At 35.4% G+C, this 16,520-nt stretch overlaps 1 protein-coding gene across 2 annotated transcripts in view; it reads right to left on the bottom strand.

Annotated features, from left to right (window-relative positions):
- Positions 1-16,520, bottom strand: part of PDCD10 (programmed cell death 10) — a 50,148-nt gene that overhangs the window by 15,940 nt on the left and 17,688 nt on the right. For both annotated transcript variants that reach the window (XM_008585844.1, XM_008585843.1), the window contains 2 exons: positions 8,964-9,176; positions 533-586 (listed from right to left, as the gene is read on the bottom strand). In XM_008585844.1, the coding sequence (XP_008584066.1) occupies positions 533-586; positions 8,964-9,059 (150 nt within the window). In that variant the 5' untranslated portion in view covers positions 9,060-9,176. The remainder of the gene's footprint in view (positions 1-532; positions 587-8,963; positions 9,177-16,520) is intronic.

The raw sequence follows: 16,520 nt of genomic DNA, 5'->3' as shown, positions 1-16,520 counted from the left end.
ATCCGTTGCCGGACACGAAAAAAGACAAAAAAAAGGAAAAAAAAAAAAAAAAATCCGTTTTGCATGACTTACCTTTATACTCCAAAGCCCTGTCCATCACATATAGCAGTATTATTTTCTCATTCAAAAACATTATTTTTTTAATACTTATGTTCTATAATTAAACAATATGAAGAACACCTTTTCAAGTTGTAATTCTACAAATTAAGTTTTTAACAAGTCAAAAGTAGGAGGGAAAAACAAACAGAAGGGAAAAAGAATTAAAAAATATACTTCAAAGATAAATACAGACACACTGAAGTCAGTTTCAAAAGCAGGAAGTAACAAAAAAGATAAATACTAAAGGAAACAGAATTTGTTCCTGTTCACCTTGTGAAAGTGTTTTATTTAACCTTTACAGAGTATTATAGAACAGGAATAGATGGCTAAAAAGGTTTACACTAAAAGAAAATAAACTGGCAACCATCACATGGTATCTAGATTTAAATATAACATATACTTTAATCATTATAATAAATTATTTCCACCTCACCTTAATGAAAGCGGCTCTCAGTGTCTGAGCTGCAGACAAATTTACTCGTTCTAGCTGAAATAAAAATTTAAAATAACAACATTATTAATACGAATTTTGGGGGGAAAAGCTTATTTCTGTTATTCCATTCTGTAGTAATCGTATTGATATACCCATCATTTAATTAACAAAAATACTTGTTAATAATTCTAAATCACCATAATTCTTCAAATAGGCTATGTAAAATTTTCAATGGAAACCATGAAAAATTACATATTCATTCTTTATTCCTTTTTTTAACAAATAAGATATATCCTACCTTAAAATTAGATTTCAGATAAGTACAGAATGCAAAATAATATAAGTCCTTATAGAAAAAATAAACACATTTACTTGAATTATTGAAAACAGGGAGGGTTCAAGGTTAAACTCTCAACGTGCTGTCGCCACAACTATAGTTTTGCTGGGCAAATAGACAGCATGTGTGAGTGTGTGTGTGTGATGAACATAAAATGAACAACACAGGAAACATTTATTATTTAGATTCTATTTACCACCTTACTCCTTTTTAATTGCTTTTCAATCTCTCAGCCAGGAATCAAACTGAGATTAGTCTATTTTATTAATCAGCAAATAGTGCTGATAAAAGGTTTGTTTGATACTCAAATTGAAGATTGTCAATTATTTGGATTTCAGAGATGCTTATATCTGTCATCTATTTCATCAGGATTAAGAAATGGTTACCTAAACTACCAAACTGAAAGTTCAATCCAAATGCTTTTAATATTTTAAATCGAATTTCAAAAGATATATTTCCTTATTATACACTATATATAATTCATTTTTCAGTGAACCAAAGAAGGCAGAGAATTTCATAAAAATAACTCCATTTCAAGAGTTAACTGTCAGGCTGAAAATAACTAAATTCAGTTAAATTCAATTTTTTTCAGTCCCTAGTGAACTCAATAAACCTCAATTGTATATATATATTTTATTTGGGACAGTATTAAATGTTGGAAAACAATTAACCTTTATAGATTTTTATCCAAGCAGAATATTTCTATGAATACCTTATGAATATAGATCATATTATGCAATAAATAGTGCTTTCAATCCCTAAGGCAATAAAAGTTTAAGTTTTGCTTTATAAATGACACATATGAGGGTACTTTAAAAAGCTCATGGAAAAGATCTGTATTATTTTTTAATTCTACTTTTTAAGTACACACACACACACACACGCCAGGGCGCACACACACACACACAGAGGGCACACCCACACACAGGGCACACACACACACACACAGGGCACACATACACACACACACGGCGTGTGCACACACACACACACACCCGCCAGGGGATCTTCAAATCCACTGATTTTCTAAACATGCACACACACACAGAGGGCACACCCACACACAGGGCACACACACACACACACAGGGCACACATACACACACACACAGCGTGTGCACACACACACACACACCCGCCAGGGGATCTTCAAATCCACTGATTTTCTAAACAAGACAGTTAGAAATGCCCTACAACTTATTCACCTGAATCACAAAGCAAAAGCAACAAAATCTGCCCAGATAAGTAATTTATTTCCTAAAAAACAATGAACCATATAATTTAGTATTTAACTTGGCTTCTACATATCTTGTGAAACCTAATATTGCTCAGTAGGTAAAAGTGAAGGCATAAGGGGCCTAGTTAGTAAATATAGCAAAGAAGTAATATATAACTAGTGTGTAAAATTAACAAAGGTATGCTTCTAAAATTGAAAAAGGTTTTGTACTTTCATGTAATTCATGTAATTATAATGAATACTACTAAAGATTAAAATGACAATATGGCTCATTAGATCTCAAGTTCTTGTTGAGTAAGAAAAGCAGAGACAGGATGAATGTTTCCATCCTGATAGGAACCCATTTCCTTATTTGGGTTTATATCGCCTCTCTGACCTCTTTTAACAGTCAAAAGTCTAAGTCAGATGTGGGCCTTTTCAAATATCAACATTATTAACTCATTCTGCACTGCCCTCACTGGTATGTGAAAGAGTCGAGACAAGTAAAAGAGGCTTAGAAAAGTTAGTGAAGAGCTAATAAAATTATTCAAGACAGACATCCACATACCTAGATTTCTAGATTAAGTTTACATGCATGTACCTTACCAAAAAAAGGGGAAGTCACAGAAGGTCAGATATACCATACTAAATCAAAAACCTGTGAGCTATGAAGCACCTCACCAGAACTCTGCTTTGAGTTATTTTGGGATATATTATAACCCACACATTTTACAATAAACCCAACAGGCTTCCTTATAAATATGACATCCACACTGTCCAGGACAGTATTAGACACATAGGCACATACCTACTGTTTGAACTGAAGTCAATCTCTCATCCATAAATTTATCTAAGTCGTTCTTAAATTTATAATTGAGTCTGCACTACCTAGGTAGCGAGATATGTTATCTCCCCTATTCAAAAGTGCTTCTCTTCTCTTTTAGTCCCTTCACTTGTGATATATGATTTGATAAATCAGTACCTTTCATGACAGTAGCAGGTTCTGATAATATACCAATAACAGCTACCATTTACTAAGCATCTATTGTGGACTTTATATTTATATAAAGTATCTTTATATAGAATATCTCTAATCCTCACAATAAGTCTGTAATCAGCTATCATCATCTCTATTTTACAGAAGAAGAAACTCAGTTTGTATAAATTTACCCTGTTACATAGCTATCTAGGTGCAGAGACAGGATTCATACCAGAACTGTTTGGCTCCAAAACCTGCACACAAGCCATTAATACTACCCTGTACTCACTCTTTCCAAACTGGAGCCTACCCTATCATTGAATCTCTTCAGCTGCTGGTTCTTTAAGAACCAACACATTTTTGAGTTTCTACCATGTGCAAAGAAGTCTTTAAAGGACCAACGCAGTAATTTTCTTAGTAGTGACTGATAGCACATACACCATATTTTGGATAAACAGAGAAGGAACACACAACTACACTTTGCATTAACAGATACCAGGACAGGGAAAGGTACTGCTTGGGCCTCAGCCATACAGGACTTCCATGTCACCAGTGAAATAGTGAGGGAAAAGAGAATCAGAGTGAGAGAAAAGGGTACATAACACCTCATCTCACATAAAAGAGAAGAAAAAGTGCCTGGTGAAGCACATTTGGAGGGAACAGACAGGCTGGGTAGGCATAACATTGGGTCTCACCTCGAACCCACATTCTCCCAACCTACTCTCAGTTTTGTGAGGTCCTTCTACAACTTATTCCTGATTGCTTTTCAGAACACTTACTGTCAACTGCAAACATCAAATTTACACTCTTTGGTTCATTTATAAAAATACATTAAAAGCTTACACATAATTTTGACTCTGTACAGAGCTCATTTATTACACTGCTCCATCTAAAAGCATCAGTTCATTCCCACACTTTTCTAGCATCAAGCTAGTTTACTAAACTAATAATTAAAAGAAAAAAAAATCCATTTAGCCCTCCAGTTGCTCAAATTTTAAAGTCTTCTTACATAAACTCTTGTGAAAGCTGTTTTTCTAAAGGCTAAAATGATTTAAGTTAACAGGTTCCAAATTGTCTATAAATCTACTTGCTTACTCAAAATCAGGCAAGATTTGATTTTTCCATGTTGACACCATCTCCTTACCCACCCTCTGCAAAGATTATTGATCCTACTTCTTAAATGGAATTAAACTGGGCCAAATGACAAGAGTAAAAACTCCAGGTACATCTCTTGTGATTGAAATCAAAGTGAGGGTGAGTCAGGTCAAAAAATAAGCATGCCAGAAGAACAGAAGTAGATGGAATCAAGAAGTCTCCTTTTAACTATTGAGCTGCCACAGAGAAAGCAAATGCAATCAGTTGTGTTTCCTACATTTTAAGTTCAGTAAATGTTTCTAAAAGAATCAGCTCCTGGGGTTGCCAAGTTGTCTGGCAAAAACGATAAGCAGAGCCAGCTAACTAGTATAAAAATTTTCCACTAAAGCACTGCCTGCAAGTATATAAAACTCTAGGGTATGATCACAATTTTGTCAGAAAGTATATGTAAAAGACTCCTTAATAACAGTAGCTAACACTACATGCCCTGTACTACTCTAAATACTTTACAACACATTAACTCATTTATTTCAGAGTTGTGAGAATCAAGGACACTATTTTTTATCCCCATTTTACAGATAAAGAAACTGAGACAATATTTATGCAGCTTAGTAAGTTGCAGAGCAATAATTCAAATACAAGATGTTAACTATATTCACCTCTGAATGGTGGGACTGCAGGTAAAATCCTTACCTTCATTGTGGAGAAGTATGTTTATAATGCTCAAAGTTTAAAGTCTGATTTTTCTTCCCAAGAGGAAAAAACAATAAGAAGTAGGTCGGTAAACTTAGAGAAGTATTCCCAAGTCACTTTTGCTTACTAGGAAAAAATTAAGAGTTGCATATCTGCCAAGAGTTGGCAGAAATAACTGAATCAGATGCCTCTGAACGGAATACTAGTTACTTATTTACAAATACATTTTTGTGTGATTTATTAATAAACAAACATACAAACCCTGTATGATCTAAAATTCACATTAAGTCTCAAAATAGTTTATTTCTCAAAATACAACACATATTTCTTCAGAAATATTTCATCTTAAAATAATGTCTCTAAAAAGTCATAAGAAAAAGAGGACACATGGCTTATTTCTTCCTGAAATGAAGAACTGAACCATAACTCTCTTCTCTTCCATATACAAAGAATCATTAAGAAATAATACAGTCACATTGAGAACTGATCTAAGACTTGGAATGAGGTTTCTAGAAACCCATTATTCCATTTCACAGTACATTTACAACACATGCGATATACTTGGACTCTGAACTCCACAGTACTCCACAGCAGCTGATTAAACAAGAAACTTACTCTTTCTCAGCTGTCTTGGCATAGCTTTATTAGGTCTAGCCAGCATCAAGCTCCCAGAATGACATAAATACCTTTGCCTTGTAAGCTGGAGTAACCATACTAAAATTTCCCCAGGTGTAAAGATGTCCTACTATCTAAAAATCTTTTAAAAGATGATTTCTAGACTACCATTGTAGCTATTATGAATCTAATGTTAAGGTGAGAATGAGTAAGCTTTTCAACTCTTAGAATTCATTGTGAAGAAGATTCAGTGAATCATTTATTTTCAGAGTAAAACATTCATCCAACCTGGTACTATTTTCCAGAAGGTTAATTTGACAATCATTTTCATCTTTAAATCTTCACAGCACAGAAAAACAGAGCCAAACTAAACTACAATTTTCCCATTAGTAGATTTATAGAAAAATTCGTGGTTGAACTACAATTAAATATTAATGTTTAACTGATGAGGTTATCTTATTTAGATGTTAGGCTTACACACTGCAGTGCCAGAGAACAATGCTACTATTTTATCCTTTTTAACCAAACACTTCACATCTGAAGGCACAATAATTATTTTACTCCAATCCTAAATCAAGCTCTAGATTTCATCTCTATCAAAGAGGAAACCTACTAACTACCATCACTATTCCTAAAACCCTGTAGATCTGAACATGTTTTCAAATACATGACAGAGATAAGTCTTTAAAAGCATGATAGCATGATGCTAGATCTGTAAATTCAACTTGAGAATTAGACTCTGCCAATTTGCTGTAGTATCTCTCAGCATGCCACATTCAGCCATTTCATTACCAAACTTTCCTTCTAACAATCAGTTCTTGGACCAACTGTGAGTCATTTGGCAACATATTCTAATTCTGGGCCCATTAACCTACATATGTTTTCAGATTTCCTCTGGAGAGAATCACTGCTTTTACTTATGGAGATATTTACTAGTTCATTCACAGCCACTTCTTTTTATTGCAAGTTAATTTCCCTCACACATGAATAAAATTAGACAATGTCTATCAATATTAACTCTAACAGTTCATTTTACCAGAATCCTACATCTATGTGACTCTTTTTCAAAGTTAAGATTCAAATAGCCATTTTTCATATGTAGGGGAAAAAACCACTGTGAATAAAAGCTTTTCTCATTTCCCTTCATTAACTAGACGATCAAACTGAAGCTCTGCAAAGTAAAATTTCCTCCCTTCAAGTAAAGTCTCAAAATACCAGATAAATTCATATTTCTCCCAAACAACTTTGCCCACCAGCCTACTGAGTTAGGTATATGGACGTGAAAACAGGGAACACATCTGGGTGGAACTGTGATGATAATGGTTCTTGGAATATCTGAGAAATTCTAAGATGGATTACTCAGTTTTCAGTGACTGTCTCCTCACCTCATTACTGGTGCGAGGACAATTAATTTATCTGCTTAAATATCTGTGTCTCCTAATAGATTGTTGAAAACAGGCATGTTGCCATTTTCTTCTTCACACCTCCAAGACCCTAGCGGAGTACATAGCAAAGAAATGGCTGGCATTCAGGAAACATTTACTGAACAAAACTGAAGTACCAGTCTCTAACAATAGCTACTTGCAATAAACAGGTAAAGTATTAGAACAAAAATGGTGGAATTAATTAATGTAGAACTGGCTATAGCTGCCATGGGTGGGCATAACCAACCCTAATAGGTGCCTCCAATACTACTGTGTTAGCAGTACAACAGAAACAGGTCTTTCAAAAGATGCTTCCTCTTTAGTAACAAAACTCCTAAATTTCCCAACCTCCTTTGCAACTAATGTTTGGTCACAAGACTAAGTTCTTGCCAATGAGATGTAAATGGAAGTCTTAAGTAGGCCTTTCAAAAAGGGCTACTTTAAAGAAGCAAACTCAGCTGGAAGCTGGATCCCACGCTCTGCCCCACTTTTTCCCCTTACAGACAAATCAGGACATGATGAATGAAACTTCAGCAGCTATCTTGCTTACTGAGGTGACCTTGATAATGAAGCCAAGCGCTAGGACGGTGGAGCAGGAGAGAAGAACTTGAGTTCCAGATGATACTGAGTCATAAAAATACTAGCCCTGCACTGCTTGCCTGTAGAATCTTGTAACAGAGAAATAAACTTCTACTTAAGCCACTGTTCTGAATTTTCTTTTATGATCATTGAACTGAACATTACTTGACAGTGTCTGAAATTTCAAAATTTATGTCTGAACTGGCAACTAAGTCTGTGGTTTTCATGTCAGACTATAAATGTATCACTCTCTACTGCCCCCAAGACTTGGGATCATAAAATATATCAACTGCAGTTAAACTCAATAATGTGGGGAAAATGGTTTTGAAACCCAGAATCTTACTCTGATAAGAAAATTTTACAAAAAGGTATAAAAAGGAAATGATGAGGATTTCCAGGCTGTATTAGAAACAATAAGGTTAATGGTGTTGAAGGCTAATTAAATTAATCGCAAAAAAGTAATTATTAAATTTTAAAAAAGGCTGTAGCCACTGAATCTGGAGTCAGGAGACCTAAATTTGATTTTAATCCTAGGTAATTTTAGAAAAAAAATTCATAAATCAGGGCCTCAGTTCACCATTAGAAGGAGGGGGATTAATTAAATGATCTCTAAGGGACATACAGCTCTAGAATTCTCTACATACTTCGGAATATTCAATATTAATATTAACATCATTATTTAATATATGCATATATGGAAGAATGTAGAGAATTCTAGAGCTGGATTAAAAGATCATTAATTTAAAAGAAAATCCAAAAATATATTGACATTAAGTCTAAAACAATTCCTCAAATAAAAAAGCAACCATGTCTCCTCCATACAGAAAAAAGTATCTTCCAAAAATCAGTAAAAAGAAATGTTTTGTCACTACTGACAGTACCTTATCAGGATCTTTGTGCCTGCTAAATCCAAAAATATATTGACATTAAGTCTAAAACAATTCCTCAAATAAAAAAGCAACCATGTCTCCTCCATACAGAAAAAAGTATCTTCCAAATATCAGTAAAAAGAAATGTTTTGTCACTACTGACAGTACCTTATCAGGATCTTTGTGCCTGCTATTCTGGCCTCCTGGAATGCACTACTCTAAATCTTCAACTGTCTAACTCTATTTATCTCTTTCAGACCTTAGGATATATGTCTCTTCTTCAGTAAAGCCTGTTCTGACCCCTAAAATGAGTTACGCTTGCTATTTTCTTTCTCAATGAACTTTTTTTTAACTTCACAGCATTTATCCCAATTTTTCATTTATATAATTATTTGTACTCTTATTCAATGACTATCTCTCCCTCTATAGTATAACCACCAAAAGGGAGAGGCATGCATATCTGTTTGGTTTTGTTTTCACTATTTTATGCCCTGACACAATGCCTAACACATAGAAGAAGGATTTTTATGCAAGTATTTGTTATATGAAAGAATACACAGATGAATAAATGAAACAGGCATTAAGAAACTGCAGAAATCATATGAGGAAATGTTTACCCATTTACCTCATTAAACACAGGATACATGACTGCATAGAGGGGCATAGAAACCATGGAAGTGGTCTCAGCTTCATTCTTCATCTCTTCCATTGTCATCCTCATTCAAAAGCCAACTACAGCAGAAAAAGCAGCGCTAAAATGCAGAGGAATCTTCATTCACTGCAGTATTTCTTCTCTTTTTTTGTGTGTGATAAAATAGGACACAAAACATACACTGACCTAGTGAAAAGGGAAGAAGGAACAGAGATTTACTACATTAAGGGGAAATAACAAGTAGCAATAATTTTCCATTCCAAATTATAGAGTTCCTATCTTATGAAAAGCTGATTTGTTAATATCCTTTACTGGTCAGGGAAACATCTATCTTTTCCTCCACAGACTCAAGAACTGACCTTTCTTACAGATAACCTGGTTACGTACTACTTCACAAAGCAGTGATTTAAGAACCCACTTAACTTGAACTCATAGAGCTTGCCAAGAAGTACCACGGAATAATGATGTATTTAATTCCATTAAGTAAAATCCAGGAAAAAGTATCAGCAAGATACACAATTACAGCATTTACATGTAACATAAAATTACAATCATGAAATGTAGATGTGTAAGCATGTGTACAGAATCAAACTTAAAAATTAAGAATAAAAAATTAAGGTTTTTAATATTTTCATTAAACTCTTTTTGCTACTTGTTCACTGATTTTGTCACCTGAAAACAACAAAAACAAAACAAGCACCAGAGATTTAAGACAAATCTTAAAATCAAAAAAATTCTACCAAATGTGATTCATTTGGGAAATACATATTACTTAATTTTCCAGTGGTACTTTTGGTATTTAGAAGAACTCTGGGAATCTTTGTCCAAATCTGACACAAAAACTAAGATAGAAGAGATACCCAGAGTTGAGGAAATGTGTTGCTTTTTAAGAGAAAGCAACTATTTCTTTTCTTTGCTAAGCTAAAAAATGACTCTAATCACAAAGTGAAATAATAATAGTGACACACCTGTATTACGTTAAACAAAAGCCATTAATTTTGAATAACTTCGACTACTTGTAAAGCATTTTCGTATTATAAAACATTTTCCACATGCATTTAGTCCTAACAATAACTTACTTTACAGTAACTGCCATTCCAATTTTATAGATGTAAAAGTAAGATCAGAGATGATAAATAACATGTCCAAGATCACACATGCAGATGCCCATGACCTGATCCCAGGACTCTGAATCTAAATCCAATATCCCCACATCACAAAACCAAGTTTAAAGTGGAAATAAAGAACCCCGTGCCAACTACTCAAAAAAGTGCTCAGAAGTTAAATATTCACTGAACAAATTTGTGTTTAACACCTCCTATATGCAAGATGCAGTCCCTAATCATTAAAAAAAATCATTTACACCATATATACAATTTCTATATATTTTAATATATAATTATTTACATTATAATTACACAATGTAAATAATACAAATTACCTTTAAAAAGCAGAGGAATGGGGTATGCTGCATTGTTAGTGACAAGTAGTGGTAGAAAACCAAATTTGTTACTCAAATTTGATACCCAATTGGGATGGGGGATGGAAGCTTATCATTATTGCTGGATAGGAGACCTACCAACCCACCAGACCTCCACAGATACCTCCTGGCTGAGAGGGGTAGGAGTGCCTCATTACCACTCCCCATGTGGCCTCCACTAACACCATAGATGGTAGTGCCACATTACTGCTGGGCACTGATAAAAATCCTGACTCTCTACTAAACCTCCTCTGACATCACCATGGTGGGGAAGGAAAAGGGCACATAGCTAATGTCAGTGGAAGTTCAGACTCCCTATGTGGTCTCCACAGCCTCCTGGGTTGGGGGATCACAATCAGTTCCACAGGGATGGAACTCAAGACTCCCTACTTCGCATACTCCAATACCACACTGGCAGAGGAGTTGGGTGTGCCCTTTTAAAGCCTGATGAGGATGGAAGTCAAGGTTCCAATGCAGCCTTTTCCACATGAATGCTGGAGGCACAGTTTTTCTGTGCTGTTGGGCTGAAGTAGAGGGTATTTTATCTAAAATTTTTCTGCCTAACTGGGCTGTTCCTTTCCTGATCTTTTGACTACAAAGAACAGGCTTTTGTTGGGGCTTTCTTTGGGTGTTTTCAGATTGCCAGTGTTTTCAGCTCCAAGTCTGGAACATATGAGGCAAAAAGGAAACCCAGGGGACTTAACATTAAGTCATTCCTTGGATTTCAAGGTTCCTAGCCAGTCTGCTTTCTCTCCACCTTTTAGAATTTTCTTATGTTTGTTTATATATAATGTCCAGGGTTCTCAGTTGGACTTAGCAGGAGCAATAGGAAAAAGTGTACTGTATAGCAAAAACAAAACAAAACTGTTTTTATCTATACTCTCAACACTTCACTTCACTTCTGGTCACCAAACCTAATTATTAAAAATTTATCTATGCCAGACTGTGGAAGATCTATGTTGTNATTACTTAATTTTCCAGTGGTACTTTTGGTATTTAGAAGAACTCTGGGAATCTTTGTCCAAATCTGACACAAAAACTAAGATAGAAGAGATACCCAGAGTTGAGGAAATGTGTTGCTTTTTAAGAGAAAGCAACTATTTCTTTTCTTTGCTAAGCTAAAAAATGACTCTAATCACAAAGTGAAATAATAATAGTGACACACCTGTATTACGTTAAACAAAAGCCATTAATTTTGAATAACTTCGACTACTTGTAAAGCATTTTCGTATTATAAAACATTTTCCACATGCATTTAGTCCTAACAATAACTTACTTTACAGTAACTGCCATTCCAATTTTATAGATGTAAAAGTAAGATCAGAGATGATAAATAACATGTCCAAGATCACACATGCAGATGCCCATGACCTGATCCCAGGACTCTGAATCTAAATCCAATATCCCCACATCACAAAACCAAGTTTAAAGTGGAAATAAAGAACCCCGTGCCAACTACTCAAAAAAGTGCTCAGAAGTTAAATATTCACTGAACAAATTTGTGTTTAACACCTCCTATATGCAAGATGCAGTCCCTAATCATTAAAAAAAATCATTTACACCATATATACAATTTCTATATATTTTAATATATAATTATTTACATTATAATTACACAATGTAAATAATACAAATTACCTTTAAAAAGCAGAGGAATGGGGTATGCTGCATTGTTAGTGACAAGTAGTGGTAGAAAACCAAATTTGTTACTCAAATTTGATACCCAATTGGGATGGGGGATGGAAGCTTATCATTATTGCTGGATAGGAGACCTACCAACCCACCAGACCTCCACAGATACCTCCTGGCTGAGAGGGGTAGGAGTGCCTCATTACCACTCCCCATGTGGCCTCCACTAACACCATAGATGGTAGTGCCACATTACTGCTGGGCACTGATAAAAATCCTGACTCTCTACTAAACCTCCTCTGACATCACCATGGTGGGGAAGGAAAAGGGCACATAGCTAATGTCAGTGGAAGTTCAGACTCCCTATGTGGTCTCCACAGCCTCCTGGGTTGGGGGATCACAATCAGTTCCACAGGGATGGAACTCAAGACTCCCTACTTCGCATACTCCAATACCACACTGGCAGAGGAGTTGGGTGTGCCCTTTTAAAGCCTGATGAGGATGGAAGTCAAGGTTCCAATGCAGCCTTTTCCACATGAATGCTGGAGGCACAGTTTTTCTGTGCTGTTGGATCACAATCAGTTCCACAGGGATGGAACTCAAGACTCCCTACTTCGCATACTCCAATACCATACTGGCAGAGGAGTTGGGTGTGCCCTTTTAAAGCCTGATGAGGATGGAAGTCAAGGTTCCAATGCAGCCTTTTCCACATGAATGGTGGAGGCACAGTTTTTCTGTGCTGTTTGGCTGAAGTAGAGGGTATTTTATCTAAAATTTTTCTGCCTAACTGGGCTGTTCCTTTCCTGATCTTTTGACTACAAAGAACAGGCTTTTGTTGGGGCTTTCTTTGGGTGTTTTCAGATTGCCAGTGTTTTCAGCTCCAAGTCTGGAACATATGAGGCAAAAGGAAACCCAGGGGACTTAACATTAAGTCATTCCTTGGATTTCAAGGTTCCTAGCCAGTCTGCTTTCTCTCCACCTTTTAGAATTTTCTTATGTTTGTTTATATATAATGTCCAGGGTTCTCAGTTGGACTTAGCAGGAGCAATAGGAAAAAGTGTACTGTATAGCAAAAACAAAACAAAACTGTTTTTATCTATACTCTCAACACTTCACTTCACTTCTGGTCACCAAACCTAATTATTAAAAATTTATCTATGCCAGACTGTGGAAGATCTATGTTGTCTGAAAGATACAATCAAAGGCCTGGAGTGTGCTTCAAAAAGCTCCAATAACCGGTCCCATTTGAGAGCTGCTCAGTATTCTAATATATCCCTACCAGTGAAGGGGAAACTCAACACCTAGTGAAACTGTTTAGTACCATTTCTAATAGCTCTAAAGTTGAAAAATGTTTCCTTTTCAAAGGTGAAACCTTCTTGACTTCACAGAACAACAACAAAAGGCCAATTCCGAAATTTTATTCTATATGGCAAGAGAAAACTATCACCTGATCAGACAACTGATTTAAGTACATTGCTTTGGTCATAGCATGAAGGAGAGAATGGAGGAACAAAAGCTGAAAGCAGGGAAAACTTAAGAGACCAAGTACATCTATGTAAGAAATAAGCAAGAAGTAGTAAATACCAATGGTGGCCTTGCTGTTCCTATTTAACTACTTAATATGCCTCTTGGTAATCTACTTTTCCATTTAGAAATAAATTGAAAATACTTTTTCATAATAAATCAACTTGGAACAAAGAAGGGGGGCTGAAATGCAGTGATGCTAGTCAAAATGAAAAGGATGGAATGAGCACGGAATAGAGACTAGTAAAAGGCATGGTATCAATGGAAAAGCAAGTAAGAAATAGCAAAATAGGACCAACAACAGAACTCGAAGAGCTATCACATTCGGTGATGGAAAAAAATCATTTAATAAATATTTTATTAATTACCTATAGGCATGGTACTAAGCATAGAGGAGTGGACAAGACAGTCTGACCTCATAGAGCTTATACTATGGAAAGAAAGAAAATGAACTCTTGTGAGTAGCACACAAGGGAAAAGTCAGGCTGCTATACTGCTCTGGGAGAACTGAATGAGAGAAACAACATCACAAAAATGAGGAGTTTCAAAGAGAAGGTGGCCAAAAGTTTTAAATATTATCAAGCATGGACAATAACTTTAAAAATATTTACATGATTCATATTATCAAGCATGGACAATAACTTTAAAAATATTTACATGATTTCTTGATGAGGCTAAGAGGTGACCTTCAAAGAGAAGTATAATTAAATACTGGGAGTGGAAACTCCCTGCAAGTGCTGAGGGAGTGAACTGGTGAGAGGAAGTCTAAGTTTTCAAGAATCTCGGTAAAAAGAAAGCAATATTAATACTAATAGGGAGAAGAAAAAATACTTATAGGGAGAGTAGGCTCAATGGATTATTTTCGGGTTTTACTCTTTTGAACAAATGTGCATATAACCGTAGCTATAAAGGCTGGCAGAGGTAAAGGGATCAAGTAAGTGGGTAAAGTCACTTTCAGAATTCCCACTGACATTTCTACTTATCTACCCCAATAAACCTGCTTAAATACTTAATATTTTATCTTCTGTAAATACTTACATTGAATTTTTTTTTAAACTTGTGTTTAATAGTCTCTCCTCTAAAACTAACTTTACAGTACGATCAGCACTTATTTGTCATCAAAAGGAGCAGTATTTTAGCAACATTATGGGCTAAACAGGCGACTGGCCCACACCATACATAACGACTTTTTAATATTATTTCTATGAAAAATGCTCCAAAGAACCAATTTACAACTGAACTTTTTAGAGCATACATTCACAAATTGGGGGGCCACTCACAGTTCTAGGAGCATTTAAAAATCAACAATTCCAATAAGGCTTTTTAAATATCAAATTATTATGCCAATTTTAATTCAACTTCAAGTTAAAATGTGTTCTGTCATTCCTTCCACATGCTTCTTCATTTGAATGATTCAATGGCAACCTGCAATTGTTTCAAGCAACAAAGGAGCCTGCTACCATAAGAGCAAGGGTCAGCTGAGCTGGGTGAGGTCTAAGGCCCAACCCCTTGACAAGGTTCCTTCCTTTCAGTATCGATGCGGCCAGGTCCTGGCAGTTGTTCAGAACATTAACAGTTTCAGCCCTCTAAGGGATACTGGTTTGTGGGGTGAGTGCTGATCATGCATGTACAGACAACTAAAGATCATTGAGTCCAAATCCCAAATCTGCAAAGGCCTCAAAGAGTAATCTTATCCATCCTCTATTTACAGTAGAAACCAAAGTTGGGTGTATCTCAGGGCTCAGCATTAGCACTTCTTGAAACAGCCTCACTTTACTCCATCTGCGGCATGAGATTAATTCTAGAGCTAAAACTATTTACTCCCAAATAAAAGTGAACAAAAGAAGTCCTTGGTACTGGTGTACGCAGTTCTTGGAAAGAAAAACAAACTTCGTAAATAAATTCTACACTTAAAACATTTATAGGCAGGTCTTTTTGTCTTCTCTCTATTGCTAAATCTATTACTTAGTCCTCTCATCTGGCTAAGTGAGCACAATCCATGTGTTTATGTTCCCATTTATAAGTGGACATATTTCTTTTTCTCAGTAGAGACATTAGAACAGCAGGCACATAGCAGACAATGTTTGTCGAACAAACAAATTAATGAGATAAGAGATGGACAATTTATAAGCTGAATCAGTCATACTTCTTACAAATATCAAGCCTAACAAAAACAAACAAACACAAAATATAATTAATTTTATTAAGAAAGTCTGAATCCAGTCACATTTACCAGTTTTCACTTTCTTTTTTAGCTATCCCAAGCTCTTCTATATCCTATAGTAAGCTAAGAGAATATAACCATCCTATGATCGCAAATAAAATCAGAATTACAACAAAAAATTATATGAAAACCAAATAAAACTAAAGATAAAACAGATATTATAAATTCTAATGCCTCATTTTTATTACGACTGCCCATATGTCTTTCAGATCCAGGGAACACAACTCGTGTGAATTTAATAGCTAACAAGATTCTGTAACTGCAGAAACTACCAGTATAGGTTGATCTTGCTTTAAACATAAGCAAGATTCAAAAAGTTATCGAGCTTTAAGTAGAAAGTAAAACTTTCTCTATAAGAAGGGGTGCACAAGTGCATCAGTGCCCAAATATTGGAAGATCTAAGCCATCACTATTACTTTGGTGCCTATTAAAAGTACGTATTCCCAACACTATTCAATCAGAATCTCCAAGGAAAGATCCAGTAATCTGTCCTTTTAGCAAATAACCCAGATGATCCTCATGAACAGATGGTCTGAGAAGCACTGGTATGAAAAGAACAGTGGTTAGAGAGTCAGAAAAAATAGCTGCTAGGGCCAGTCTTAGGGATACAGATAAAATTTAGTTTGACTAAATACCTGAAAACAGGGTTTATGGTTTTGACTTTGTGGAAGGT

This window comes from Galeopterus variegatus, unplaced genomic scaffold (genome assembly GCF_000696425.1).
Source record: "Galeopterus variegatus unplaced genomic scaffold, G_variegatus-3.0.2 Scaffold3733, whole genome shotgun sequence".
Taxonomy (NCBI): Eukaryota; Metazoa; Chordata; class Mammalia; order Dermoptera; family Cynocephalidae; genus Galeopterus; species Galeopterus variegatus.
Note: the sequence above shows the minus strand (reverse complement) of the source record. Positions and strands in the feature narration are given on the sequence as shown.